This window comes from Pipra filicauda, unplaced genomic scaffold, assembly GCF_003945595.2.
Source record: "Pipra filicauda isolate LSUMZ 115617 unplaced genomic scaffold, ASM394559v2 scaffold2_size9829703_pilon, whole genome shotgun sequence".
NCBI classification, from domain to species: domain Eukaryota; kingdom Metazoa; phylum Chordata; class Aves; order Passeriformes; family Pipridae; genus Pipra; species Pipra filicauda.
In genome coordinates this window covers 9,696,283-9,723,903 of record NW_024104421.1, presented here as the reverse complement: position 1 = coordinate 9,723,903, position 27,621 = coordinate 9,696,283, and the positions used below count along the sequence as shown (strand labels likewise).

The 27,621-nt window shown below is 39.0% G+C and overlaps 2 protein-coding genes across 8 annotated transcripts in view; one reads left to right on the top strand and one right to left on the bottom strand.

The window, feature by feature from the left end:
* Positions 1–333: 333 nt before the first annotated feature.
* HCFC2 (host cell factor C2) lies at positions 334–16,529 on the bottom strand. The gene is made up of 16 exons (XM_027715150.2): positions 16,349–16,529; positions 14,414–14,562; positions 13,862–14,022; positions 12,598–12,806; positions 12,038–12,122; positions 10,901–11,004; positions 10,133–10,321; positions 8,699–8,884; positions 8,157–8,260; positions 7,013–7,175; positions 5,844–6,044; positions 4,573–4,643; positions 3,206–3,343; positions 1,881–2,066; positions 1,126–1,411; positions 334–419 (listed from the first exon to the last, which is right to left on the bottom strand). The coding sequence occupies exons 1-16, from the start codon at positions 16,512–16,514 to the stop codon at positions 394–396; spliced, it is 2,424 nt and encodes an 807-aa protein (XP_027570951.2). The 5' UTR covers positions 16,515–16,529; the 3' UTR covers positions 334–393.
* Positions 16,530–16,578: 49 nt separating this feature from the next.
* GLT8D2 (glycosyltransferase 8 domain containing 2) overlaps positions 16,579–27,621 on the top strand; it is a 20,186-nt gene continuing 9,143 nt past the window's right edge. The window contains exons 1-8 of one of the 7 annotated variants that reach the window (XM_027715160.2): positions 16,579–16,968; positions 17,704–17,866; positions 18,556–18,832; positions 20,749–20,792; positions 22,224–22,319; positions 23,483–23,651; positions 25,157–25,274; positions 26,364–26,448. In XM_027715160.2, coding sequence (XP_027570961.1) covers positions 20,774–20,792; positions 22,224–22,319; positions 23,483–23,651; positions 25,157–25,274; positions 26,364–26,448 — 487 coding nt within the window. In that variant the 5' untranslated portion in view covers positions 16,579–16,968; positions 17,704–17,866; positions 18,556–18,832; positions 20,749–20,773. The other 6 variants (XM_027715158.2, XM_039383218.1, XM_039383217.1 and 3 more) reach the window with 6 other exon arrangements.

Below are 27,621 nucleotides of genomic sequence, written 5' to 3'. Positions count from 1 at the left end.
AATCTTATGAATTATCTGTGCAAGATCCGAAGCAATAATGGGGACTCTACCTCAAATACTGCTGCTTGTGCCAAATTTGTTCTTTGTTTTTAATTTGGAAGTGTGTATTTTTTACATTTTAACTATCACTGCCAAAAAGAGCTACTGGATAGGGTGTGATCCTTCACCCCACCATCTTCAATATAGTTTCTATACGGTACTCATATACCTGAGCAAGGCTGTGTAACGCTGATGTGTCAAACGTAAAAAAGGTTATATATTTTTAAGATAAAAACAATGCAAAAATAAAATATTTGTAGCATTTACAAATAGTACAAGAGTTACATTAAACACTACATTCGAAACTGGAGATTTATTACGTTGTTTCTACTGATGGCTTTGAGAGTAGCAACACTACTTTGAGCCTGATGTTTTCATATCTGAAAAAAGGAGGAGACATTGTTAAATGCTTCATAATTTCACGTGGGGTACATGGTCAAACACTTTCAAACAACTGCTTTTTCAGAGTTCTGGGGTACAGATCATGGTCAAACTCCTTGCCAGTTAAAGGGTTAAAACAGCACTGGAATACTAAACATTTTGGAAGACAGCAAAAGTTCTTGTTTAGAGCCTCTGGAGTGGCTGACTTCTAAGGTGAGCCAGAACTGATCAGGCTAAAACTAATGTTTATTTTCAGTGAATCCACTCCCATCCCTAGGTCATCATGAACCTGTACAAATTCAAGCGCAGGGACAAGATGACAAAACCTCTTCTGGCTGTAATACAGACTTTAAAGTGTGTAAGCATCACAAAACTGCACCTTACATCATCTAATGAAAATTTTTTCTAGTAAGGAGGGTGAAAAGACTGAAAAACACCCCCTGATTACACACATGCATGTAAATGGATTGCTTATTAGACTGGAAAAATTTTTGAGCTGAAGTGAAGCCCAGGGAAGTCAGAACCTTCCTAGGCTGTTATAGTTTTAGGGAGCGGGTAAGACTCAATGACCAACAAACTTGCTTGGTTTTGCTTGTGAACAAATCTAATTTTTTTTTTTTATTTTTTTTAAATGCAAAGACAACTTCAACAACTATATTTGCATAAAGCTCCTGTAAGGAACAAAAGAACATTTCAAGACTTTACCTTGGAGCCACCGGACTTGCGTGGCCGGTCCGTACCCTCTCTCGTTCTTTGCGGAAATCCTGAACACTATGGCAGGTCGGGAAGTGTAGTCAACGTGAGCATTGGAAAGCTGGGCAGCAGTCACTATACAGGATGTTTTAAGACCACAGTATATTCTCATGAATACAAGTTGACTTGGATTTTCCTGTAACTGTGTGGAACGGATTGCTAAGTAGGCAGAATATTCTAAAATATTTCCAGAGGGTGAAGCAGGAGGCTCCCAAGAAAGATGAATACAGTCTACACTCTGAAGGAAAAGAGAGAAAAACGTGATAGTATGTAGCTAACCATAAATATATAAACAATATAAAAATAAAACCCCCCAAATTCTAAAGATTATCTGAGAATTCTAACCTAAACATCATCCCTCTGGAGATAAGGATGTATCTTTTGACTTTTTTTTTTTTTTAAAAGCATGGTAAACCCCTACAGATTTAAGGATGAATGAACAGAAAATCACGGGTAAACCATCAGATGACTGAATAAGACATGTATCTGGTAACATAATCAGTAAGTCTTAAAATTATTATTTTTAGCAATTTTCTTAAAGAATATTACATTGAGCAGAGTTAAGTAAGTATTTGAAACTATTTTATATGACAATTTTAACTTAAAAATAACCCCAACAACAAACCAAATAAACCCAAGAGTTCTGAGATTAAACTGATGTATAAAGAATTTTATACATCGGAACTAGAATTACATTTATTTCTCACCTTGGTGATTTTGACTGTTGAAGGAGCTCCAGGAAAACCCGGAATGCAAGTTTTGAATTCACTGATTTTACTGAAAGGCCCAACACCACAGCCATTAATTGCAGCAACTCTGAACCTGTACACTGTGCCTGGAAAAAGATCCTGTTTCTTCAGTAATCTGTAGTCTGGTACATCTGCACCTTCCATCTGAAAAGAAAGCAACATTTGAGTTAATTTTTAAAATATTCTAAACACAATTAGCCTAAAAAAAGTAAGGTGGGTAGTAATAAATTAAGTTTAATTGAAACTGAAAATCTACCTAATACTTTCGTACTTAAATGAGAATTTACGAAAAGGTTCTGACTGAGGGCACTATCTCACCTCAAAACAGGTGATCTAAGATGCAATGTGAAAGACTGTATCTCTAAACCAAAAAAATACCCCACTTTTTCAATCATTTAAATTAAACTGTACCTTGTGGTTATTTTTACTCGGCAAAGTAACAGCAAAGTAGCATTTACAATTACATAACTTATGATTCAGTTAGCATAATCTCCTGTCCTAAAAAATATTTTTATTTCAAAAACAGTTATTCCTGTAGTTAGGAGCTGCAAATTGATGTGGAGGTAATCAAAATATTTTTAAAGAAAAGCTCTATAAGACAGTAACAAATAGGTTTCTGAAACATTTTGTGCCACTGTACTTCCATGATTAAAATATGCATTGATCCATCACTAAAACTTACAATGGAACTATTTGCCTTCTGAATAATGTACAAGAAATACAACCAATGTAAACACTGTAAAATGTACTATGCTCTTTAAAGATATACAATATTTATACTGAAGTGCTTTCAAAGAGAGGGTTCTGTTATTTTTCTTCTGTCTCACGAAAACAAAATACGATATTTGTTTCAAGTTCACTAAGACATCATTAATTTACACTTTTGTCATCAAACCTGCAACACCTTTGCAAGTTTCACATGTATTTTCATATATCAATTTACATGTACAAAAACATTAAGATAGAAAGATCTAATACAAAACCCACTACAGTTCCAGATCTAGTCTTTAAACAGCCTAGCCTATGTCTTATTAGTATCTTTAAGAATTTTTAGGCAACAATTCTGGGAAAAGAGAAGAAACTTTGAAACATTTCAATGCTGTACCAAAGTGACATATTAAAAAAGTTGTGGGTTTTTTAGTTTTTAAGAATTTTTACTGGCTTGAAAGTTTATTGAGTTTAAAATTCTTTCTTAAGGTTAGAAATAAGAAAAGAATTAACAATAGCAACAGGTCCCAAAAGATTTTATGTGCAAGTTATGTCAGAGGAGAATCAACAAGTACCTTGTTAGAAATGTTCAGTGTTTCCTCTGGCAGCAAGTAGAACTGGCTCACCACAGCACTGTTGTTCTTAAAAATTCCAACATCATACCATCGACGGTCTCTTGCTTTCACTGGTGCCATCGGTCTTTGTGGAGTTTTCTAGTATTTGAAGAACATGTTATGTGGATTACCCAGACTTCAGAGTAATGTAAAAAAGTGTTAAGACTCTAGTATATGTGAGAGACAACCCCCTTTTAAACCAGTGTTACTTTCTTATACTTCAAATGGATATGCATATACTATTAAAACAGTGTTCAAAACCAACTGGTTCTTAAACATTGACTCAGACACAGTCTGTCATTTAAAAGGCAACAGCTGGGATGTCACATCTGATATTCTAAACAGGCAGGGGAAGAAGTTTAAAGCTGTAGAACTAGGTGTCTGTAGCAGCATGTAGTTGCGAGTTAATTTGGCTCAGAGGTCAAGAAGTTCCACAGAGTGGTCCAACATCAGCAGCTCTCCCTGGGAATCAGCTGTATCTCAGCCCCAAACATGCTCTCCCTCAGCCACTGCTGAACTCGCCGGCAGCTGAGAACAGGCCTCTGCTGCGGCGTGGGGCGATGGTGGTGGAGGGTGTGTGAACTGTTCCTGACTGACCCAGAAAGACAAACTGTCTTTCCTGCTTGTCTCCAGACACCAGGGAGAGCACTTGCACAGTCAGTGTGCCCAGCACAGACAGGCCATGATCCTGCTGGCACGGAAACGGGGCAGGAACCGCAGCTGCTCTTGGCAAAAGCACCCCAACCCTTTAGGTAGCAGCTGCTTCTCCCCATCCTTAGTTCCTCGCTTTTGGTGGCAACAGTGGCACCTTGGTTTTGTGTATTAAGTTGTAAGCAGGTGAAATAGGAAGCATTTACTTTTTCAGGCAGTATTTACAGCTTGCATAGCCAGTCCCCATCTCCTCTAGGGAAAAACATCAAGATGTCAGTTAAGTAACGTTTCAAATCTATAGATCAGCAGCTAACAATAGTCTGATCTAATACATACTTCATTTTCAATTCAACTGTGCATACAGAAAAACATTGTACATTTGCACATCATGCAGCAGAGAGACCATTCCACTGTGCCAGTCAATAAAAATGATTCAACAGCTGAAACACATACTTGGATCTCCTCCCAACTACACAACTGCTACTTAGACTCACATCAAACCCACACAATGCAATTAGTTTTACAACAGAAATGTTTACCCCTGTATTATTCACTTCAAGCCCTAAATAAACATTTCCTTTAATTATATTTCTGAAAGAAAAGCAAACAGAAGAGCCCTTACAACTAATCAACAGAACAACAGATACAGAAATTTGATTATACTTTTTCAGACTTACAGAGGAGTGTGAATCATTTGTCTGTCCAGTACTGACCCTTGTTGAAGGCATGATATAAGCAGTTTCAGCAGCTAAAAACAAAAAGTTAAATTTAAAAAGCTTGAGTGATACAGAAAATTGAACACAAAATCGACAGAATATGGAAGTTGACCTCAATAGCCATTTACAAGTATTTGTTGCACAAGTCCTTCTCAGACTCCTTTTGCATGCAGTTCTATTTATAACACAAACAACTAATTTTGGCTTCTGTCCTATTCACAGAACAATTCTGAGAGTCTGGCATTGGAGGCTGCTACAGATAATAAAAACAGAAGGCAGAAAATCCTAAATAAGAACAGAATTATGAAATCCATATAAAATATTTGCAAGCAAATAATCTAAATACCAGATTGAGGCACAAACTGATGACACTGTATGAATAGTCTAAGTGTGAAATCTTAATTTGATTGCATTGTTTCTGACATCAATACAATCTGAATCTGAACATGAGCAGTTAATCTGTAACAATCCTAACAAATGGGAACAGAGCATTCATTGAATTTAAAATGGAATATTAAAAAAAGAAAAAAGATTAAGCACACAAGCAACACAAGGGAATATTAGTATTCTATACTTGTGTTTCTGGGTTTTGCTTTTAAAATACAGTACTGTTTGGTAAAAGTTATACTACACACGTAACATCAATATAAGAATACAGTTCTTTAGTTAACAATCAAAACAATAACAAGCACAGCCTGTTGATATTTGTGAAAAACAAAACTCGAAAAACTACCCATATGTTTATTTTCTGCTTTGCTGCTTATTTTGGATATTTCAAGCAGACTGTGAAGAGGCCAGCACATTTGACTAGCGGTGAGCTAGCCATGTTAACTGGACATATTTGTGAAAGGTCAATTGCTTAAAATCAAAATCATCTAAGGTTACTATTTTAGTCTTTTGCTGACTCACAATCACTGAACGAAAGCAAATGTGCAATGGGCACCAAAACTGGCTACCACTGCTATTTAGAAAATGGACCTTAAATGAAGACTTTAAAGGACCTTTCACTTACAAGAAAAACAGGGATTTACAGATGTATAAAAGGAATATCCTGATTTTAAAAGATGTTTAAATCATAGCAGAGATCATCCAGGCTGCACAAGGTCTTCAATGCCCAAAGCCTATCTACATCCCAGGTACTAGTCAAGATGGGAATCCCACCACACTAAGGGAACTCTGATGGCCTTAGATATATATGGCTCAAAATACAGTATGTGAAACACATTTCAAACCTTCAGATTTTGAATTGAATGTTGTTAGTGAAGTTTCATCTTTAACAACTGCCCCATTTGTACTTGATGATTCAGTTTTAACAGCCTGCTGGGTTACCATAGTTTGTGTGCTGGAGACAGTACTGGATACAGAAGCATCAGGATTTACAGTTTGTTTGTCCAAGTCATGTAATTCACCTACATTTGCTGATGTCTGAGCACCTTAAAAAGAGAAAATATTAACCAGAAATCAATACTGATAACACATAACAAATCTCAACCTGATCTAATGGCTTTAGTTTCCTATGAAGCCTGAGTTTAGCTCAGAATTAGGTTAGAATAGATCTGATCATATTGATTACCAGTGCTTTCTTTAGGTATATAACTGAACTAAAGTCTGTCTGCACAGTCATAAACAGACACATGTAAACAGTTGTTTGAAGCTTGCCATTCTATATTTATTTTGTTACAAAAGGATTAATTTGGGGAAAAACCACTAAAATAAAGCATCCACACAAATCAGTATCGCAGATTTGTAACAATCAAGATTAACCCCCGTGGAATTTTGTTTCTCACTTAGCACTAAGAACCAAAATTTCCACCTGATACTTAAATTACACTGTGAAGAAAATAAAAATCCAACAACCCATAAAGTACATGAAAGTCAAATATAAACAGATCAGGTGACTGAGCCTGGATTCACCACACTGACCTTAAGGCACTTCAGTGAAATGCCTACATCAGTGCCTTGTCATCTTCTATTTCCTCTACAGTCAGAGAGAAACACGCTTCTCTCTACATTGCCTGAAATTTTACATTATAGCTTTTCACTGCTAACAGACACAGTGTCAGAGAGTCTGGAGTTACTATCACCATGATGTTGTAAAATGTATCTGTCCTTTTTTTTTATGTTAAAAATGGCTACTTATGTTTAGACACATTTGCCATCATAATAATGAATATATTGAGAATTTCACGTCCCTTGCAACACTTCAAATAATTTAGGATTTCATTTTTCCCTGTATCTTCTAAAAATATGTTCGGTAATAACTAACACAAGTTGGTTTTTTTTAAACTACAAAGGAATCTAAAATAATTTTAAATTACAAGACAAATAATCTTATTTTATGTTTATGAGATGAATTTTAACTCTGTCTTTTCAATTAATTTTTATTCTACAGTCATCTTACTTGAAGTACAAACAGGCAAAAGAGAAGGGGCATTTGATTCTTTGAATCCTGTAGCATCTGTGTGGTTTTTCATAGTCTCCTGTGTAATCTTGTTTTCAGGTGCTGCAACCTTTTCTTTTCCTTCTACTTTCAATAATGAGTTGGATGAAAGGGAAACTTGGACCTAAGCAAAACAACACATTTGTTAGTGTTTAACTGCAAAGTTGGGAAATTTCAGCTGCAAACATGGCATGAAAATGCTTACTCATAAGCAACAAACTAAACTCCTCCAACAATTCCCTAGTACTCTAAATTAAACCAAGAAACCATTAAAAAACAAAAACTCAAACTCTGAGTTGACCTGGACATGTCTCTGATAGATACTAAATTTTATCTGACAGTGAGCTCACGTTCTTTTGTCATTACATGGAAGTTCATTGATGCACATATTTAGTCTACTGGGGGGACTTGAGGAGATGGGGAAAATCACAATTACAGAGGCTTTCAACTTTTGCTTTCCTGGCATGTACTTTAGATACTTCTACTGCTAGTGAAATTTATAGTATATCTACATGTGTTTTCTCCAGGAATACATTATGGATCCCATACAGATCTAAGACTTTTCTCATTTAAGAAAAGGTGCAAAATTACAAAAATGTGATCCTTTAGCCAGCCTTTGTCCTCACTCTTTCTGTTGAATTGGCAAAACAGTGGAATGTGTACAAGTGTACAAACAGAACAGATAATAATTGGGTTTAATCTGTAGTAAGAACCTACAACTAAGCAGACTAGCATAAAAGCACTAACAAAGGAGGAATATGCCTTATTCTTTATGCTTTCCACATTAATTTCACCAACATTTTAAGGATGAATAGTATTTCTACTGGTATAAGGCTCCCAAGTCAGCATTCTGGAAGTCAATACAGTTGCAGTTTCCTTTCTGCCAGGAAGAGGACTTGAAAGACTGTCTGACAATCATAAAAGTAAAAGCTACATAAGAAAACAGACACAACTACTTTAGCAAGTGTCTTTTTGTTTGATTCGGGTTTTTTTTCCTAAGGCCCAAAAATTATGCAAGGACTTTTAAAACTGAGGAAGTGTTCTGGCAGTCCTCTAGCTTCCCACACTACTTTGCCACTCATGCATTTTTCAGTTTAACACTTACATTATTAGGAATGAGATTATTTGTTTGGCTAGGATGATCAACCTTCAGTTCTGGATAAGGCATGCTAGGCAATGGTTGTGGATTTTGATGTAGAGAACAGCCACCTAGCAGGTAAACAAAAACAAATCCCCATCAGTTATGTAAAATTTAATACTGTGTTGGTTGGAATCTATTCCAGTAAGGGAGAGGGAGACCCAAAGTTTCCTGAAGGAAAACTTTGTTGTAAATCTGAAATGAAACTGCATGGTCAAACAGTCAGATAAAATCCCTTTCTCACTGTTTCCTTTCTCAAATCGTGCCCAGCACTGTACAAATATCTTCATAATTCAGACAGCTGACCAAAATCAACAGAAACAAGGTAAAGTGAAGTTTTACATAATCACAATGCAGGCATTTTGGGAATAACCAAAGAAATAGGGTCTCTCTCTCGCAAAAAATGGTTCTTTAAAAAACAAACTCATATCAAATACTTATGCAATACTCTAGTCTGCCTGTGCACAAACATTAGCATAATGTGATCTGACTTGTGAGATCTTCATTACCTTGTGAACTCAGCACGGATGTCTCAGGAACACCAGTAACGGGAATTCCAGCCACCGGTGGCACTGGTGAGTCAGCGTGTAACTGAAGAAGATATCCTTCAACTGTAGGAACTTCATCCCATTTCAACTGAAAAGAGTTGGTTGTAGCTCTAATGAGCTGTACCTGTGATGGTGCTAGGGGCTTCTCTACAAGAAACCAATAAAACACAGATGGCATGTTAGAAATGGCCCTCCCTTAATCAGCTTGTTAAATATCTATACATTGTGAGTAACATCAGTAGCTCCTTTTCCACTGATGTACAAGGTATACCAGATTCAACAAGAAACCCTTGCCAAAGGTGGCAAGACAAGTCAGAGAATTACGTAGTGTCATGTTAGAGTGCTCAAAAATGCTCAAGTTTTCACGTTTTATTTTCAAGGGCTCTTCTGCTGCCAGTAAGACTTCGAGTTACAGCTACGTCACTGTAGAAATTACAGAGATAAGAGATCTTTGTGCTTTCCCAAAAGGCTGCAGGTAGCTCTTTGGCCCCTAAAGCTTTACATATTCCTCAATAGAATTCACAGAAGATCCCTCTTCCTTTTTGCATGCTCTCTGTAACTAAAGTGAGCTTTCCTTCAAACTGCTGCAGAGACTGAAGCCTAGACATGACTGATGCCACTGGCCTGCTCCTCTCACTTGCCTTGACTAGGCTGCACTCTCAAGCATATCCCTCCCCTGCTACTTTTTTCATTTTCTGATCTTCTGAGGGAAAAATAAAAAAAGAAAAGAAAAACAAAACAAACAAACAAAAAACCCCCACCTCACTATCTCCTAAATATTTCACAATCTCCAATAACAACTTCCATACTTCTGCTTCAATAGGCAACAACTCGCTCCCAAAAGTTCCATTCTAGTCCCCTCTTCCCCAGTACCATCTCAGCGTCCTGCCATTAATCCAGCTACTAATGAGTGATTAGTGCTCCAGAATTCCCTTCATCCCCAGGAACAATTTGGTCCTTTTTCAGATTCAATAGTATCATTTTGCAGTCCAAAAGATGAGAAAGCAGCAGCAGCAATGATCCCAAGAGAAGGAAGAGTTTGGTAGGAAGGAGTAAATAGTAGCAGAAAAGATCACTAAAAGGAGAGGTCAGGAACCCTGAGTTCAGGCAAAACACCCTTTAGCACCTTGTATCAACTGACTATAGGATGCAATGCAGAATCTAGCCACAAAGTTCTTTCAGAGGCTCTAAACAAGCCTTCCCAATTTTTTCAGTTTAAGTTACAGCTGTAGCCTTTGAACAATCAAAAGCGAAGCATGTTTTTTAAAATAATCTTTAAAATTGAAATAATCTTTGAGATTGTTACAGCTTAGATGTTCTGATCATCCATGATGCAAGCTTCCCAGATGTTAATAAAATACGGAACATAGTGCAAGTTTCTTATTTTTGACTCACCAGTATCAAGGTACCAAAGATCTTTGCAGCAGACTTGATTGTTCCAAGCTTTTCTGTAACCATCTCTCCCACTCCAGATATACAGACGAGTGCCAACCGCTACCGCGCAGTGTCCTGCTCTTGGCCCTGGGAACAAGTTACTTTTGTCCTCCTGGCAATCTGAGATCAGACCTATCCATTCTGTGGTATCTAGTAAATGAAACTCGAAAAATTTAGTTTCTAGATGTTTTCCAAAGCCAGAAATAAAGATGTTAGTATGCTTAACTGCACAGAAAAAAATGTAAATAAATCAATTCTGTTTTTACAGACAATTGCATTTAAAATTGAAATATTACAAAGAGAAGGTCACTTTCCAATTAATATGCAAGTTAAATCAATTAATACAGGATGAATTTTCTGACCTCTGGTTATCTCTCTCGGGCAAATACAAAATCAGAAGTTGAGGATTCAGGGATAGTACTATCATGTTTAGAAAAATATCATTTCAGGATCTGTCTCTTGTGTTCTTCTATAAATGAAGGAGTATTTAAATTACTTAAAGTTGTATTAACAAAGATTTGCAGAAGCAAACCTGCAGAATCTTCCAAGAAAAACAATTATTAAAATATCACTTCTCAAGAAAGATGTAAAAACCCGGCAACTTCTTTAGTCCCCTAGTGTTACAGCTATGTATCCTAAACTTTTCTCAGGGTCTTCAAAATAGTTACTCTACTCTGTTAATAAAGTATCATTTAAAATGCCCACTCCCAGAAAGGCAGAAACACTAACCCAAATTAAGGTAAGAAAATGAACCGGTACATTTCCATTCGCCATCATGAGAAGAAATTTCACCTCCTGCTGACTGTGGAACCCAGCCACCAAAAACATACATTCTGAAATATAGGAAAAGAGGGAAGAGGGAAAAAGAAAAGAAAAGACAATTAATATCCAGATCTGCTGCATGGGCTCTCTCAAACTAGGACGAAACAGAAAATTCCCAGTGCTTTACAGTTCTGGTTTACAGCAAATTTTATTTGAATCTACTCTCATTATAAAGTACTGTTGCAGACATCCACCTTCTGAAATTTTTGAGTAAGTTAACTGATTAAAAAACTCAACCAAACAAAAAATCCCATAAACTCCTCAAACGACTTTCCAGAAACAGAAGTTAATACTGTCACTTCTTACAAGCCACCAAACTGCTAATGCTCTCAGAAAATCACACTTTTACACAGTATTTCTACAATCCTTTACTGCAGACTTCTCAATAACTAAAATAAGAAGACTGGTATCTAAGTCAGATATCAAAATTTAAAAATATAATGCAGGCTACAAACTACTGACATGTTAAGTAAATAATCAAAAACTAACCTACTGAATCATTAGATACAAAGCTTGCACATCTTTTTTCCCCCTTGCCTCTTTCTCCTCATGCCCACTTGTAAATTGATATAAAACAGACCGAAACCCATGTTTAAAAATCCATTTTATCAATGCTATCTGCCAAAACAAACTACATTGGTAAGAAGCAGAGTAATGAGAAACAGAATACGGAAAAAGCGTGGAATAGTTTTGCCTAGAACTAGTTTTACTCTTTGAGCAGTTTTTTTGCATAGCTAATTTCATTTGTGTCACAGACACAGAGGCACTCGAGCTCACTCCTGACAGAGCCAGCTCAGGCCCAGGTCACCAGAATGCACAAAGGTGCTTTAAGAAGCCTGGAAAGCTGCTTGAAGGCTGGGCAGATTGTTCTGCTGGATGGAAACACTGACAGTTTGATACCCTTAAGTTAACAGTGGTACTTAAAATAGCAGCAGCAAAGTACTCTACAGGGCTGATGGTTTATACTGAGCAGTAGTGGATAAGTGTCATCATTCTCCTACTAGGTGTACCTTTCTAGAGTTGAGCTTTTAACAACAGACATACTTGTTTCCTATTACATTGGCCGTATGGAGACTGCGAGGAAGTGGTACTGTCCCTTTGGTTTCTGGTCTTGACCAGGTCATGGTTTCTAAAAGAAAAAAAAATAAAAAATCCTCACAGAAACCTTGTTACCGCATATTTCACTCCCTGGATTTTAGGAGGGAACATACCTCTAAGATTAAGCAAAACAAAACTTCATCTTTTTCGGATGGCAACTTTAAGAAAGAAGCACAATAACAAGCCCCTAGAGGTTCTTTTAAAAAACAGGAAGGAATACAATGTTTATCAGAAAGATATATTATGGTTCCATTATGGTTATTCAGCTTGGTTATCATAGTGATAACCACTCTAAAGAACTCTCTAAAGAAACAATCTCACCCATAATCAGCGAGGACAATATATGCAAACAATGCTGTATCTATTTCATTCCAGAAATTACAAGAGGTTAGCACTATGGTGTTAGACTCAATAATATCTGTACCACATCATGCCATTAACCATTCTATACTGTAATTTTTCCTCTCAGCAAGTGAGCACGGACTTCTACTGGCAAATCAACTCACCTATGTCAAGTTCCCAGAGATCATTAAGCCGACAGCCACACATCCCTCCAAAAATATACATCTTCGGACTTCCCACATCTTTTCTGCAGTATACGATGGCTGTGTGAGATTCTCGGGGAGATGGCAAGATTCCTTTGGTCACAGGAATACTCCAGCCAACAACGCCAGAACCGTGTTGCAGCTCCAGTTCATAGAAATCATTTAAATATCTAGGGTATTATTGTCAAAAGTATGAAAAATTCACTTACAAGCACGATTACAAGTGCGCTTTAAACCCCAACCCCTTCCAAGTATCACAGACTTCTGTCTTGGGAGAGTGTAGAGTTTTAAACTCTCAAAACATTTGATGCATTGTGGACAGTACCAAAACTGGATTTAAACAAAAAACCTGAACAATTATAACTGGTTGCCTCTAAGGAAACATGCTCTCATATCATATTTGCTACACTGTATTACATGAAGGAAACATTCAAGAGGGGTAAACAACATTCTTTGCAGAAATTACTACATACGGACACACTTGGAATAAACTGCAAAGCTGTGAGAAATAACATGATGACCAGAAACATTAGAGATGAATTTCTGCAACTCCAAAGCAATAAAGGTGAGAAGAAGCTATTTTTTTCTTGTGCCTTCAGGCTGGCCAATAGACAATTAGCCATTTGTTGCTGAATCTATCAGCAAGTTATTTTTTAGATAACTGTTTTTGAATCTTGGCATTCACATGACGTACCCCTTGTTTACTGAGCTTAAAACTGCCAGGTTATAGCTCAGTGGATATTACTGCTCTGAACTGCAGGTGAATGTGGATCTAAAACTGGAGCATTAGAGCACTGTTTGCTGGCAACAAAGGCAACTTTAGCTGTTACTGTAAAAAATTTCCAAATGAATTCATAACTATTTTCCACAGTAATATAGAGGAAACATCCATCGTGAATTCCCTGATGACTCATGAGACTTGGCTGATTCAAGTAATTCTAACAAACAAGCCATTCTTAAAATCATCACCCAGAGTACTAGGAAAAATACCAAAGTCTACTCAGGTTTGCCTACATAAGTGTCAGAGCTGTCAGTCAGTGTTACATATTGTGGGGTTAGCAGAAGAAATATTTAAGCTTCTTCGCATGTAACCCATCCACTGCACAAATAATCCATCTGCAGGTACCTGGTACACACAACAGCCTGACTAGAATGTTCCTGCTCAAAGTTGTCACATCCAGTCATTTGTCTTTAAAGCCGTTAAATTCAAAGCAAATCAGCATACCTGGGAACGTTATTATTTGAATCTTCACTTTCATTTGCCAGGCCACCAAACAAATAGCACTTGTTACCATATAAAGAAAAGCTATGGCCAAGTCGAGGACAGGGTGGTGATCCATTGGAAGGAGCTTGAGGTTTTACTTTTTTCCAGAGCCATCGACTTGCCTTGAAGACAAGAAAAATATGTTCAGAAATATCTTCATTTATAGTCACTCACAGTAAACAGAATTCAGGTAATGTTAACAGTCTTATGTTTTCTGAACTATTTTTAAAGGAATGCTGGGCTTTTCTCAGGACATATGTTAAAAGGGACACATATGAGCTTACTTAAATAAAAGACTAAATATTTTATACTTTATTTAGACTACATGGAAGTCTCTTTTTCAAAGGCATTTGGATTTTCTCCATCTTCAGAATCTATTTAAAGTTTATTCTTCCTGGAGCAGAGCAAAGCTTATCTAAGTTTCTTCTGCAGTTGGTAAAATAAAATGTGTTTGTTCATAAACAGATAAATATAGTAGTCCTCAAAACTGAAACATTTTCATACATTTCCTACCTGCAATTCATATAAATCATTACTGTATCTTCCATATTCAACCATTCCTCCAAAAACTAGTATTCTGGTACCATCACAAACAAATCCATGTGCTGCACAGCCTGGAGGAATATCTCCCCTTACAGCAGGAAGGAACCATTGATTTGTAACTATAGTAGAGAAAAAAAAAAAAAAGAAGAAAAATATTTAAAACACTGAAAAGTGTGTTTTTAAACACCTCTGCTTTTTAGAGCATTACTTTTTACCTGTAGATAACTGTGAATGGGCTATTTGCTTAACACTAAGTTTTAATTGAGGGGTTTTTTTAATAAAAAGGAAAGCAAACACCTGTATCAAACCAACGTTACTCAGTATGAATGAACCCATGAGGTCACTGTAACTAAGTCATTTACGAAGGGTCACCCAGCAATTTAACAGGCTTGCCAAGAATAGAGGCTAATGAGGAACACAAGTGCAGTTCTACAGAAGAGAGATAACTATGCTAACTCAGAGGGAGCTAGCCCTAGAAACAGAATTATTAGAGCTACAGCAGCATGGCAGTGTGCCTGGACTTAATAGCCCTATTCAAAAACTAATTACACTGTTCTGGGACCCATGTTAATATCCACGGAACGCTGCACTGATACATGGGAGAGGAGAGGCACACAGGCAAGAAAGAGCAGCTGAGACAGTCTGATCCAGCAGCAGCATACTGGTGTTTAAACTGCTCTGGAATTAAAGAATTACGGGAGACACTGTCTTCTTTATCCTAAGCTTTTTTCATGAGCATGAAGAGGAAAAATATGAAATTAGAAGCTTCCAGTGAACACTGCTGCAGCAGATTAAGATGCTCACTGTGTGCCAGCTCCTTGGAAGTCATCACACGCATAGCAAGAGCCACGGATGGCATCCCACACTGGGGCAGCCTGGGTCACAACCCTGCACCTTAAACCCCAGAGAAAAAAAGGTCAGTTTGGGCCAAGCACTCGTCCAGGAACAGGAACAACTGAGTCACGATCCTTTTTGTCGCTGCTATGAAGGGGAAACACCTTTAGCAGAAAATCCGGGCAGGAAAAAAACCCAAAAGACTCACTCAAAAGGTACGCATCAAAACCTTTGTTCTGACAGACAGCATAACTGTACTGTCTGAGAGTTTTCTTTGGGATTACTTGTCAGAACAGAAAGGTTAAGAGATTTTTTTTCTTCTCCCCCCAAAAATGTGATTAAGAATAGTAGATCTTTAAGATATCAGAGAAAAATCTGCTTGGAAAAACTCGATCAGCTAACACTGGCAGATTGAGAAGCACGGATCAGTCACTGAACTCTCCCGTCTCGGCCCAAGCTCTAACACTACACGCAAGTTTTCCAGCCTCATTCAGCATCCCGTACAGTAACTATTTAGGCATCTAATCCTTCACAAATAAAATCGGTCTCGGGCAGCTTCCTGTTTGGAAAGGCTCCCAATGCCAGCATGTTCACTTTTCCAAGCAAGATTCCTATTCCAGCGCGTTCAGCTCTCGTGAGCTGCCGCCACCAGAGGGAAGAAGGGGGATCCGGACACTGGCGGGGACTAATCCCGCCTGCCGCCATTCAGCCGAGCCCTGCCAGGGGAGACTCCGCACCCCCGCGCCAGGGGCTGGGAAAGCACAACAGGCGTATCAAGAGATTTTCCAGGTTCCTTTTCCCCAGAAAGGCCCACTAACGCCGCAGCACCGGCCGGGGCGTAGCGCTATCCCAGGGAAGACCTCATGGCCCAGGCGTATTTCCCGTCCCGCCATTTCACCTCCAGGCAGCTCCTCAGCCCGCCCGCCGCCCCCTCGGCCGAGCCGGGGGAGCGCGGGAGGCTCGGCGGGCGATCCCGGGTGCCGTGAGGGGCCCGGTGCCACCGCCGGCCGGAGCCGGGACTGCCCCGCCGCCTTCCCCGCCCGCCCCGCCGCCCGGCCCCGCCCCGCGCACCCGTGTTGTAGACGTGCAGCTCGTCGGCGATGCCCTCGTTGCCGCCGCCGAAGATGATGAGCAGCTCTCGGATGGCGACCGCGCGGTGCCCGTGGCGGGAGCGCGGCACCGGCCCCGTGAAGGAGGACACCCGCCTCCAGCTCAGCCCGGCGGCGGCCGCCGCCATCTCAGCGCCGCTCCCACAACGCACCGCGCGGTCGGGGCAGCCCGCGGGGAAGGGGGGGCGCTGACGTGAGGGCGGCGGGTCCGCGGCCCGCCCGTGTCCCGCCCGTGTCCCGCCCCGCGGCCGCCTCCGCCGCAGCCCTCTGTCGGCACGGCCCCTCTGTCAGCGCGGCCCCTCTGCCCCCGAGGACCCGCCGGGCTCGGCCGTGCTCTGGCGGGAGCCCTGTGGAAGCCGACCCGGGGCACCGCTGGTGCGGCGTGTGCTCTTCAGCCCGGGGCGCCCGGCTCTGCCCCTGAGCCCCCAGAAACGTGTAGCAGACTCACAGGTTTTTTTGACTGGCGACGTAATGCTGCTGCCTGCGAGGCGTGCATGTGAGAAAAGGGATGAGCTGCTGTTTAAGCGCTGAGGGTTGAGATCAGAAACCAAGGTTTCGGTTCTGCAGTTGACGGCGGGTGATGTGAATTCGAAGGTCTCGTTCTGCAGGAGAGAGGCTGCTCTCTTTCCTGTGAGAGCAGGGTGTTATGTGAGAATGTAAACGTGTGAGGCTGCGGGAAATCCAGAGAAGGTGTATCTGGTACAAAAAGCCTCTTCTCCTTATCGAGCTCTGCGTAGTAAATTGCTATGCCGAGATGTATAATTGAGCGCTGTCAGTATTCTCTAAAATACCACATATAGTCTTCAACTGTGCCATGGGAGGTTTAGGCTGGACATTAGGCAGAATTTCTTCACAGAAGGGGTAATTAGACGTTGGAATGGGCTGCCCAGGGAGGTGGTGCAGTCATGGTCCCTGGAGGTGTTTAAGGAAAGCCTGGAGGTGGCACTTGGTGCCATGGTCTAGTCAACACGGTGGTGTTCGGTCGCAGGTTAGACTCGGTGATCTCAGAGGTCTTTTCCAACCTAATTGATTCTGTGATTCTGCGAAGGTGCTACTGTGTTGCCAGTAATCCAGGGGTTGCTGTCAAGTGAAGGATCTGGTCCCAATTCCGCAGGCTCATGTGGCTGTCTGCTGCTTGGATCTGTTCAGATTCACATAGAAATGGAAGGGAGGTGAAAAAACACAGGTGGATTTTGAAAAACATAAGCTTGATACAGCTTAAATACCACAGTATGGGAAAAGTACTAATAGTTGTGGCCATCTGCACAAAGCACATAACTGTATATTTAACTCTTTGTTTATTTTTCCTTCAAGCAGCTCTGCAAAAGATGAATTTCTGTACAAAATCAGACACAGATAATACAGTTTGGGCATGTTTGAGACATACAGTTGAAACCCCATATTTTCAGTTCCTGCAAATGGAAGAGCAATCTTCATATAGAACGTTTAAGATTTTTAAAACCTTCACTGAGTACTCCTTGTAAGTTTTGCACTGCCTCATGCTAAAAATATGAACAATAGTTTAGTGTTGAAGATGTTTATTATTATTCCTTTCAGTATTCATGAAAATCTTGTGACAAAACAACATTTTATCACATAGAAGGGTCATTCCTAGAAGGGAGGGAGAGAATTTGAATAAAAGCGGTGCTGTAGAAATAGAACAGCAAAAGCATTCCAAGAGAGCTTAGGAGGCAGGATATCAACATGTACTGGTAACCTTCATCTGAGATCCTTTTGAATCTAAACCAAACCTGTGGATTAAATGCTCAAAGATTTGGAAATGAGATGATTCAAGTCAAAGTGCATGTTCAGAGTTGATTTTTGTGGGTTTCCCTTAGCTTTTGACTTGCAAGAACTCTGCCAACAGACATTGGAAAAACTTTGGCTTTCAGTTTGACTTTGGCATGTTGTATTTTGGCTCTTGCACACTAGTTATCTGTTCACATTTACCATAAATAATGACTAGAAACCTAACTTGCAGCTAGACTGTTGGAAGTAACTTCTGGAAGGGTTTGCTTCCTTCTCTTTCCCCCACCCCTTTAAGACTTTTTGTCTTATGGGATTTGTTTGCAATCTGCTAGCTGAAGCTCTGAGGCAAGTTTGCCAGATCTGGGGCTGCATCATCGTTCTGCACATCTGGAAGTGGTTTATGGGCTCTCATTCCTCCAGTGCAGCGTCTGGACTCCGTGCTATTCCTCAGCAGCAGAGAAAGAAAAGAAAACCAGCACAACTCCAAAGTAAACTTTGAAGAGTCTGAAAAAGGAATTGAATCATAAAACTGTTACTGTGCCCTGTAAGGCCCTTGTGCGGGTGACTTCAAAGGAGGATGGTGGTCAAGGAGGCTTTGGCAAGAGTGCTCACAGCTGTGGGTTATCTAGGATCCAAGTAAATAGCTCCTCAGCGCTTCAGAAGAGAGGAGTCCCGAATACTGTGCTGCTTTGAAGAGGTAAAAAGACTAATTAAGCAGGAAATATCTGAGCAGTAATGTCACTGTTTCTGAGCTTTCCCTTCTGCAGCCCCTCGTTTTGTTACAGGATTTGGCAGCTGACTTAGGGACTGCCAGGTTCCAGGAAATAATGTCTACAGGCAGGAAAAATGAGTAAATATTTGTAGGGGAGCAAATATACCTCTCGTTTCTTAAAACTCAGCAGGTAATCAATCGGTGTTACTGAGGCGTAGGAATGCTGTAGTGCTAGAACTCAAACTTGCTTGGGAGTCTGTCTGAGTTTGGATTTTAAAGCTTAAAACATGATTCAGTTTGTGTGGATTTAATAATTTCTGAGGATACCGTGAAGCTGTGGCTATGCAGCTTTCCTCTTGCAGTGATCATTAGGACTGTTTGTGACTATTATTACAAATACTAATTCAAAGACAGTGATCAGCTCTATGGAAATCAGTGGAAGGTTATGATTAGCTAAATGGGGTTAGAAAGTTACTTCAAGAGTGTAGGGGTTCTGTTGCCTCTCTGCTTACCTAAATGAGTAAAGTTTTTAAATGCATATGAAGATGGTACTTGTGTGTAATGCGTGAGAGAAGGGCTTTCTCAGCTGTGGTGTTTTTTTCCGATAGATAAACTTGATTTCCTCTGTGTAAATTAATGCCACATGAAGAGAGTGGTCTGCTGGAATGTAGATAAGTAGTGCAGATGTGAAAAAACTTCCAGAATGACTCCTTTCTCGCTGCAAATTAGTCTTCTGTTGGGACCTAACTACATAAGTGGTTTGTAAACAAAGCCACATCTTAGATTTTTTTTCATATTTTTGTTGTCATTTAAGTCGTTGGTCAAAGTGGAGACTAATTTAGGATGCTGCCTGAACTTGAGCATTGACCAATGAGAGGTGGTCAGTTTTGTGACTCAGATTTCAAGAATTCCTGCTGTTCCGTCTGTCTTCTCAAGGAGCTGGACGAAATTTCATTTTTATGTGGCATAGAAATCCCCATTTATCCTTACCTATGCTGTAATGTGTCCCTATGTATGCGTGGTGACTGGAAAAATTGTTTTCTGTCCTATATCCAGCTACACAGTGTAAAGGTTAGATCACACAGTATAAAGGTTAGATCACACAGTTGTCTTGTTCCCTCCCCTCCAGCTTCTGGTGCTTTTTATTACTGTTGGTTGTTTGTTGTTGTCTTGGTTTTGTGGTTTGGGTTTTTTTTCATAAACAGTAGGTTTGGGTCCAGAATTCAAACAAATGATGTATTTCCCATAATCCTGTATTTTAGGGTTTATGTTCTGTCCTCTCGGGCATAAGGTCATGACTGCTCTTGGGCCTGGCTTAGAAGTACAGTTTTAGGGTACATTACACGTACTCCCTCCTTACTGTTTGTGGAAGGATACTGCTCCTAGAAAATATTTTTACTATTGTTCTGAAATTTTCTGCAAGTCTGATAGACACTGTTCCAAGATAAGATTCCCATATGTTTGTGAGCATACTCCAGCAAGAGATCAGTATTCGTGACAGTTACTATGTTTTAGGTGAAATTAGAGATAAATGTATTTATAAATTGCATCAGTGGGTGATTTAATGCTTCTTTGCACATTATTTTAAACTGTATTAAAAATGTTAGTTATCGCTGATGTAGGTGATCAGATGGAATTTGTTAAAATGCTTTTTACAACCTGCTAGTTCTTAAATTAAAATATGAAATATTTCTAGCCCAGAATATTAGTTATTTGTTCCAAAAAAGCAATGTATTTACAGAGATCAAATACAGTTTTACTTTGACTAGTTCAGCAGTAAAATTGATAATTCAAAAACTTGTCCCTGAAATAACTAATTAGTATTCACTTCTGGCATTAATGATTTTTCTCTATTTTTTTTTCCTCTTTTAATTGTTTTTTTTTGTTTTATTTTACCACAGATCACAGTTCTCATCCAACACTACAATGGCTCTTTTAAAGAAAAGTAAGAGAGATGAAAAACATTTGAAACATATATTTTTTTAAAAAGCACAGAAACGTCAAATGCAATTTCTCATGCAACTGCCATCACAGTTACGTATAAATTTATAGTTCTAGTTTTCCTAAATCATGCTTAACTTTCAGTATACAAATAAGTCTTTTCCTGTTAACTAAGTGGGATAAGTACAACCATAAATCCCATTAATTTAAAATTACTGCATGCATGAGACTAGATATTCTCAAATTTCAAGAGTGCAGGTAGCTGCTGGTTCCACGTGGGTTGTGCCTAGAGCACTGAACTTGACTGTTTTTTAATAAACTCTGCACATTAATGCTGTTCATACTCAAAATTGAGGTGTGTCCCTCGAGAACTTTGGGTTTCTCATCAACTGTCAGGGTCAGTGACTGAAAATGGGCCGTTGTTTGCCTTCAATTATGCACCCAAAATTTCTCTGCAGTCAGCAGGATTTTTCCTCAGCCAGTTCAAATTAGTGCAGGTTTGGTGACATATGTTTACCAATTTCAGTTTATTCTCATGCCCAGTTGTGGCCAGTTGGCCCTTTTGATTAAAACACTTCAAAATCCTGCTCTCTTTGCTCTTTTGTACATCTTAAATACCTTTTATGGTAGTCCAAAAGAAACAAAGTTGTCTGAAACAAAGAATTCCCGTCATCAAAGTAACTGTTGATGATGGCAATGCACTTCTTCCCCTCTGTATTCCGTAAACTCTTCTGGTCCCTGCATGTGGCTGGTTTGTGTTGAATGACTTTATCTTGTCCAAGATTTGTAGGAACTGTAAATCAGAATACACAGTCAGGTGTATTTGCTGTTGCATGCCTTGTTTTGATTTTACTAATTAAAATTACTCTGTCAAAATATGTCTTTTCAAATATTTTGAAACATTCCTGGTTCCAGTAGCATGCTGGGTTTGTGTTTCTAGAATTTTTGGAGTTTTGCTCAAATACACCTTGAAGATCTGAAATAGAAAAAAAAATTCTCCTGTGCATGAAGTTTTATCAGAGAAGCACTAGGGAAAGAAAGGGCTAGCCAAATATAATTAACTCATGATGTCCTGTGAGGATAAGCAGACAACAAATTAGGCAGGAAAAAAGATTCCAAGCTCCTGGTAAATTCAGAAACATGTGAATTTCCTAGTATGGATAACCCACATATATTGTGAGTCTTATGATTTAGTGAGTAAATTAACCATGAAAATGAGGTAGTTGGAAATTACCGTAACAGGGAAGACTTATGTTTTTAACATAAAATTTTTAGCTTGATCAAATAACGTGAGAAAGAAGAATTTGATAAACACAGCAGATACAGGTAATCATATGTACAGGTTGCAAATTGGATTTTTTGTTTTTAAGCAGATAATTGGGAATTATGTTATACTGTTATACTGGTTGTTAATACATTCTCCCTTTTGTTTCAGTTAACCAGATCTTACTGTTACTTCTTGTCTTAACTGTGTGTGCCATTCTGTATAACAAAGTTCACCAAGTGCCATCGGCGTTAAAAAATGAAACAGGTAAATGACTTGCACTTCTGTTTCGTTTTACATTCCTCATGTCTTGATTTGAACAGCACTTTCCATCTTACTGAATCTTGTTTGTCCTGCAGCAGCTGAGCTACTCACACCATTCCATATGGTCTGGGATGCAAAATTTCTTGCTTCTGAATTACTTGGATAAAATAGAAAGGAATTGGTAGTAATGACTAAGAGTTGTCATTCTGATTCACGTTTTTATCCAGATGTCACTGATGTAGATGGAAGCTGGAGTATATCCTTATTTGTGCTGAACAGATTGGTGTTGTCAACTGGTAATAAACTTCCATCACGACTTGCCTCTTTGGGAATGTTCTTGGCCTGCTTATTGATTTCAGATAGACCATCAAATCTTGACATTTACAGCAGAAGTTTTTGCTGGAATATTTATAGTGACAGAAACCTGCTAGGGTTGATATGGTTGAGCTAGTACTAAATGTTAATACAAATAGCTTATTCACTGTTCCCAAGGAAAACAAACTCTTTCTGGGTATAAACCATCTATTTTCATTATATTTTGGTTGGGGTTGTTATGACTTAAATGGTTATGTTTTAACCAATATAAATATATCCATTTAAGTTCTGTAAGTTAAGCAGTGCTAGGGATAAAAATCTTCCTTATCAGTAATGTGACCTGATTCAGTATTATTTAGAGTTTTTTTTCCTTTTATCATTAGCAACTTCCTGCTGGCACAAACTTTTGCACTGTTCCTTTTAAGCCTACTTCCCAAAGAAGTGGAGGTCATGCAATTGCACTCTTTTTGACTCACTTCTTTCCTTTCATAATTTTGGAACCTATTGTTGAATTTGTACTAGATATAACTGAGAAGAAGTCTCAAAGGTATTCAAACCTCTTCAGGTTTCATGTGAATAAGCAGCTACATGAAGGACAGGCTGAATTGTGACCCTGCTGAGAAGAAGATGCTGAGAACTCTCTTATATATTCTGTTTGGAGGCATCCAGCAGTCCAGTCAAACCTCACGCTGTTCTGTACTAGTGACAGCTCATGCTGTGTGCCTTGCCAGATGGGGATTTGTGTTAGAATGTGGTAAGGAAGTGGGGTGATGGTGAAATGATTCCACTGCTCATGAAAGTATTCATTCCTGGGACCCAGATCTGATGTAAAATGGATTTGTTTCTTGTAGTTGATTTGGAGAGTCCTGAGGAAATGGAAGAAGAAATCCCCGTGGTGATCTGCGCTGCTGCGGGCAGGATGGGTGCAGCTGTAGCAGCCATCAGTAGCATCCACAGCAACACAGAGGCCAGTGTTTTGTTCTACATAGTTGGGCTGAAGACAACCATCCCACACATTCGGTATATACCAGCCTTTCTTTGCTTCATGCTGAAGTTAGGACCAGGTGGTTGTTCTCCCTAGCACAGGGATAGACTTTGCAGGACCTTTCAGGGAAATGTTTCTCCCTTTTATTTAAGTAGTGCTATTGGTAGTAGCCCCCAGGATTCTGTACGTGTAGGAAGCCACTGACTGATGTAAAAGGATGTGAAATAGCCAGACCATACCCAGACCTGTCCTTCTCTGCTTTTTGTAGATGGGCTGCAGAAGTCTTTAGTAAGTACACATATTCCTACTCATCACAATCCCACTTTGTGGCACTGCTCTTACCTCTCATCTATCTTAAGCTTCAGAACTGTTTAAAACTAATTTCGTCTAAGAGGATGAATGAAAGGTTATAAAAAGAATCCCAAAAAGCTTGTAACGAGAGCATGTTTCCATGTTAAAATTTGCAAACATTGTCTTTAAGAGGAGAAAGGTGTGAAGCAAAACAAAAGCAGATTTCTTAGCGGGTCTCACCTCTGGCCTGTGTGCCACAATTTGTGTCAAACTGAAAAGATGTAATGAGTGGGGTCCCCCAGGGAGCTTTTCACATCTAGTTCATCAGCAACCTAGATAATAGAGTGAAGAATGTTCTTTATGAATCTGCAGTTGGCGTGAAGCAGCAAATTTATTGAGGACAAGAGCTGAAAACAAATTAATCATGATGAACAGGAAAAATTAACTGTAAAATATGATTAGAATCAGCAGAGGGAATGACAAGGTAATGTTAGTGGGAATAGCTGATTGTATTGGCTCAGAGTGAAGCGGAGGTTCAGTAGCATTCATTTGGAAAACTGCAGAATTATGACTGATAACTGACCACACTGATTCAAAAAACAGAAGGCATGCATCAGTGGTTATACATGTTGACATATATAACCAGAGGAGATGTGAGGAAACTTTTTCCAATCTTGGAGACATTATTAAGGCATCAAAAAAGTGTGGTTAGCTTTAGGTGCCTTCAGGAAGGATTTAGAAGAGAGGTCAGAGGAGAAAATAAGCAGTGATGATAAGAAGTCTGACAAAATAATGAAAATATTGGTTTAGTCTGAAGAAAATATAATTAGGATGTGATGTGGCAATCATCTAGGACATAAAACTGTAAAAGGGAGAAAACTAACCTCTACTTTAAAAGCGTGGTAGATAGGATAAGAAATAATGATCTTTAATTATACAAAGAAATCTTAGAAAAATAGCACTTACTGCTAGTGATGGTGAAAGATGGGTCATTTGGGCAACACATGGAGTCTGGCTTTGACAGTGCTGTGGGGTGTTTGTTTTGTTGAGGTTTTTGTGTGGATTTTTTTGTGTTTTGTTTTAAAGACATATCTGTGCAATGGCTGTAGACATAAGTGATTCTGTGTTGGGATAGAATAGATGAGTGAGCTTTCAAGCCTTCTTATTCTCCTAAGGGTCTGTGAATTTCATGTTGCAAGTACTTGCCACACACTCAATATTTCTTTTATCACTTCTTTCTTAATCACAGAAAATGGATTGAAAATTCTAAACTGAAAGAAATAAAATTTAAGGTTGTAGAATTCAACCCTATGGTACTAAAAGGAAAAATCAGACAAGATGCATCACGTCCTGAGCTACTGCAGCCTGTGAGTAAATGAACACCACATAACAAATTTTTGGGTTTTTTTAACACCTATTACGGGCTTTAAAATGTCCTAGATCTGTTCTATTACATGTGGGAGTGTAAATCAGAGAAGCCAAATCAGATCCAAATGCTATACCCTGACTTAAGAAGGAGAAATGCCCTATAACAAGCTCCTTGCAACTTGTCTGTCTTGCTGGGACCTTACTATTTGATGACATAAAATTGGTAAATTGAATGTATTGTATCTTTGACAGTATATACACTATTTATTAGAGGGGAGATGTAATAGTGTTTACTGTGCCTTCATGATACTTGAGTTGGCTGCATTCTGCTCATGTCCAGGGTTAATTCAGAGTCTAATGACTAATCTAAATTCCTGGCTGTCATAAAAGACAAATCAGATGTTACAAATTATTAGAAAAAGAGTAAGGATCAAAATAGAGAACATCAGTTTGCCACAGTGCAAATCCACAGTTTTCTCTCATCCTAAATACTGTGTGCAGTCTTCGTCCCCTTAACTGAAAAAGATGTAGCACCACCAGAAAATGTTTGAGTTTGTCCAGAATGTTTGTTCACACTGGCCTGCTCTGAGCCTTTGACATTTCTAATATATGGAAAAGATTTCATGAAGGGAATCAGCGGGTTAAAACTGTTCAGCCTGGAAATAGTGGACTTTTAGCATGAAAATAGTAGTGGTCTAGAGAATGGAGTGGTGTGAGGGGCTGAGGGGAGGATGGTTGCTCACTCTCTTCACATGTAAGAACTAATGGCCATGAGATGATATTAGTTGGACTGACAGTCAACACAAACAGGAGATGTTGCACACTTCTCATGCAATGAGTGCTACTGTTTTGGGCTGTTTGGTTTGGGCCATGGCAAATAAATATGGATTGATAATAATGATAACGATAATAATAACAACAACGGATTCAGGACACTAGTAAAGCTGGGGGGAGGAAAAAAATGATCACTGGCTAGTGCTCAGTTAAGAGATATTAACACTGATTGTTAATAGAGACAGAAGTGTGAGACAAGTACATTAAACAACTTTACCATTTAGTCTTTACCTTTTTTTTTTCCTGTTTAATAGCTGAACTTTGTTCGATTTTATCTTCCTTTGCTTATCCAGAAACATGAGAAAGTAATATATTTGGATGATGATGTTATTGTTCAAGGTAAGCTGTCATCTAAAAAGCAGTTTCTAGCAGAATTAAAACTAAAGTTATTGCAGCTTTTATGGTCATTTGGAAATATGAGATATAATGGAAACTAAGGCAGCTGCTAGGAGTGTTGAACTTAGGGGAACTACAAATAATCTCTTTATCTAAATGAAAGTCTGAAGAAGAACTTATCTGCATATGTTTTGAATAATTGAGATTGAAATTGTATGTGGGTTTCATTGTAATTGATTCTGGTCAATTCCTAAATGATACAATGGATTTCACTCCGGTGCTGCAATATTTATTAAATATGTGACATGCATTTCCTGCTAGTATTTGAATTCCCCCAAATGCTACCAATTCCTTATCCAGAATTGCTGTTCTCGAGAGCAAAAGGAATTAACTCAAATAAGAGGATTAAAATTCCAAACACTCAAAATATGATTTGAGCATCTTCAGCTCAGAATCCAAAGCAATTTGCAGAGTCATGATCAAAGATCTGAGAGTTCCCAAACAAATGGGAACAGTTAGAAGATATTCCAATCCTGAAAAAAATTTTTTTCCTTATCATACAAAGTAATCTAATCAGAGGAACAGCAGTGGTTTTTTTAAGTTCTGTTTCCCAGTAGGGTTTTTTTTTTCTCTTTAGAGTTGTTGTTCTCCCTTGTATAATCACATTTTCTTGTTATTTTATAACACTTTTTTAGTCAGGGTGTTGTGCTTTAACCCTGGTGGGCAGCTAAGCACCACACAGCTGCTCACTCACTTTCTCCCCACCCCCAGTGGGATGGAGGAAGAGAAAAGGGTCAAGATAAAACAAGCAAACAAATAATTGTGTAATAAGCAAAGGATAAGTGGAATAAGAGGGAGGAGAAGAAAACTAAACCCCTTAGATGGGCAATCCATGCCCAGCCAGTTCCCAAGCACAAGCTGGCTACCTACACCTCTTCTCTCCTTACCCACCCCAGATGCCCTCTTTCCCCTTTTCTTGCTGAGCATGGCATTGTGTGGCATGGCATAGCTCTTTAGGCAGTTCAGATCATCTGCCCAGTTGTGTTCCCTCCTGGCCTCTTGTGCACCCACCAACCTATTCACTGAGGGGGGCAGAATGAGGAACAGGGAAGGCCAGAACATGAGTGTGCTAAAAATCTAAACCTCAGCACCACATGAGCTGCTATGAAGAAAATG

What these genes read in the sequence shown, in the direction of transcription:
- HCFC2 (XM_027715150.2), bottom strand. Translation starts at nt 16,514, where the DNA reads ATGGCGGCGGCCGCCGCCGGGCTGAGCTGGAGGCGGGTGTCCTCCTTC. An exon ending in ATCCGTGCTGAGTTCACAAG is followed by an intron (nt 8,261 to 8,698) that starts GTAATGAAGATC and finishes TTTACCTGCTAG; the next exon opens with GTGGCTGTTCTCTACATCAA. An exon ending in TTTGCCTGTTTGTACTTCAA is followed by an intron (nt 6,045 to 7,012) that starts GTAAGATGACTG and finishes TCTCTTTTTAAG; the next exon opens with GTGCTCAGACATCAGCAAAT.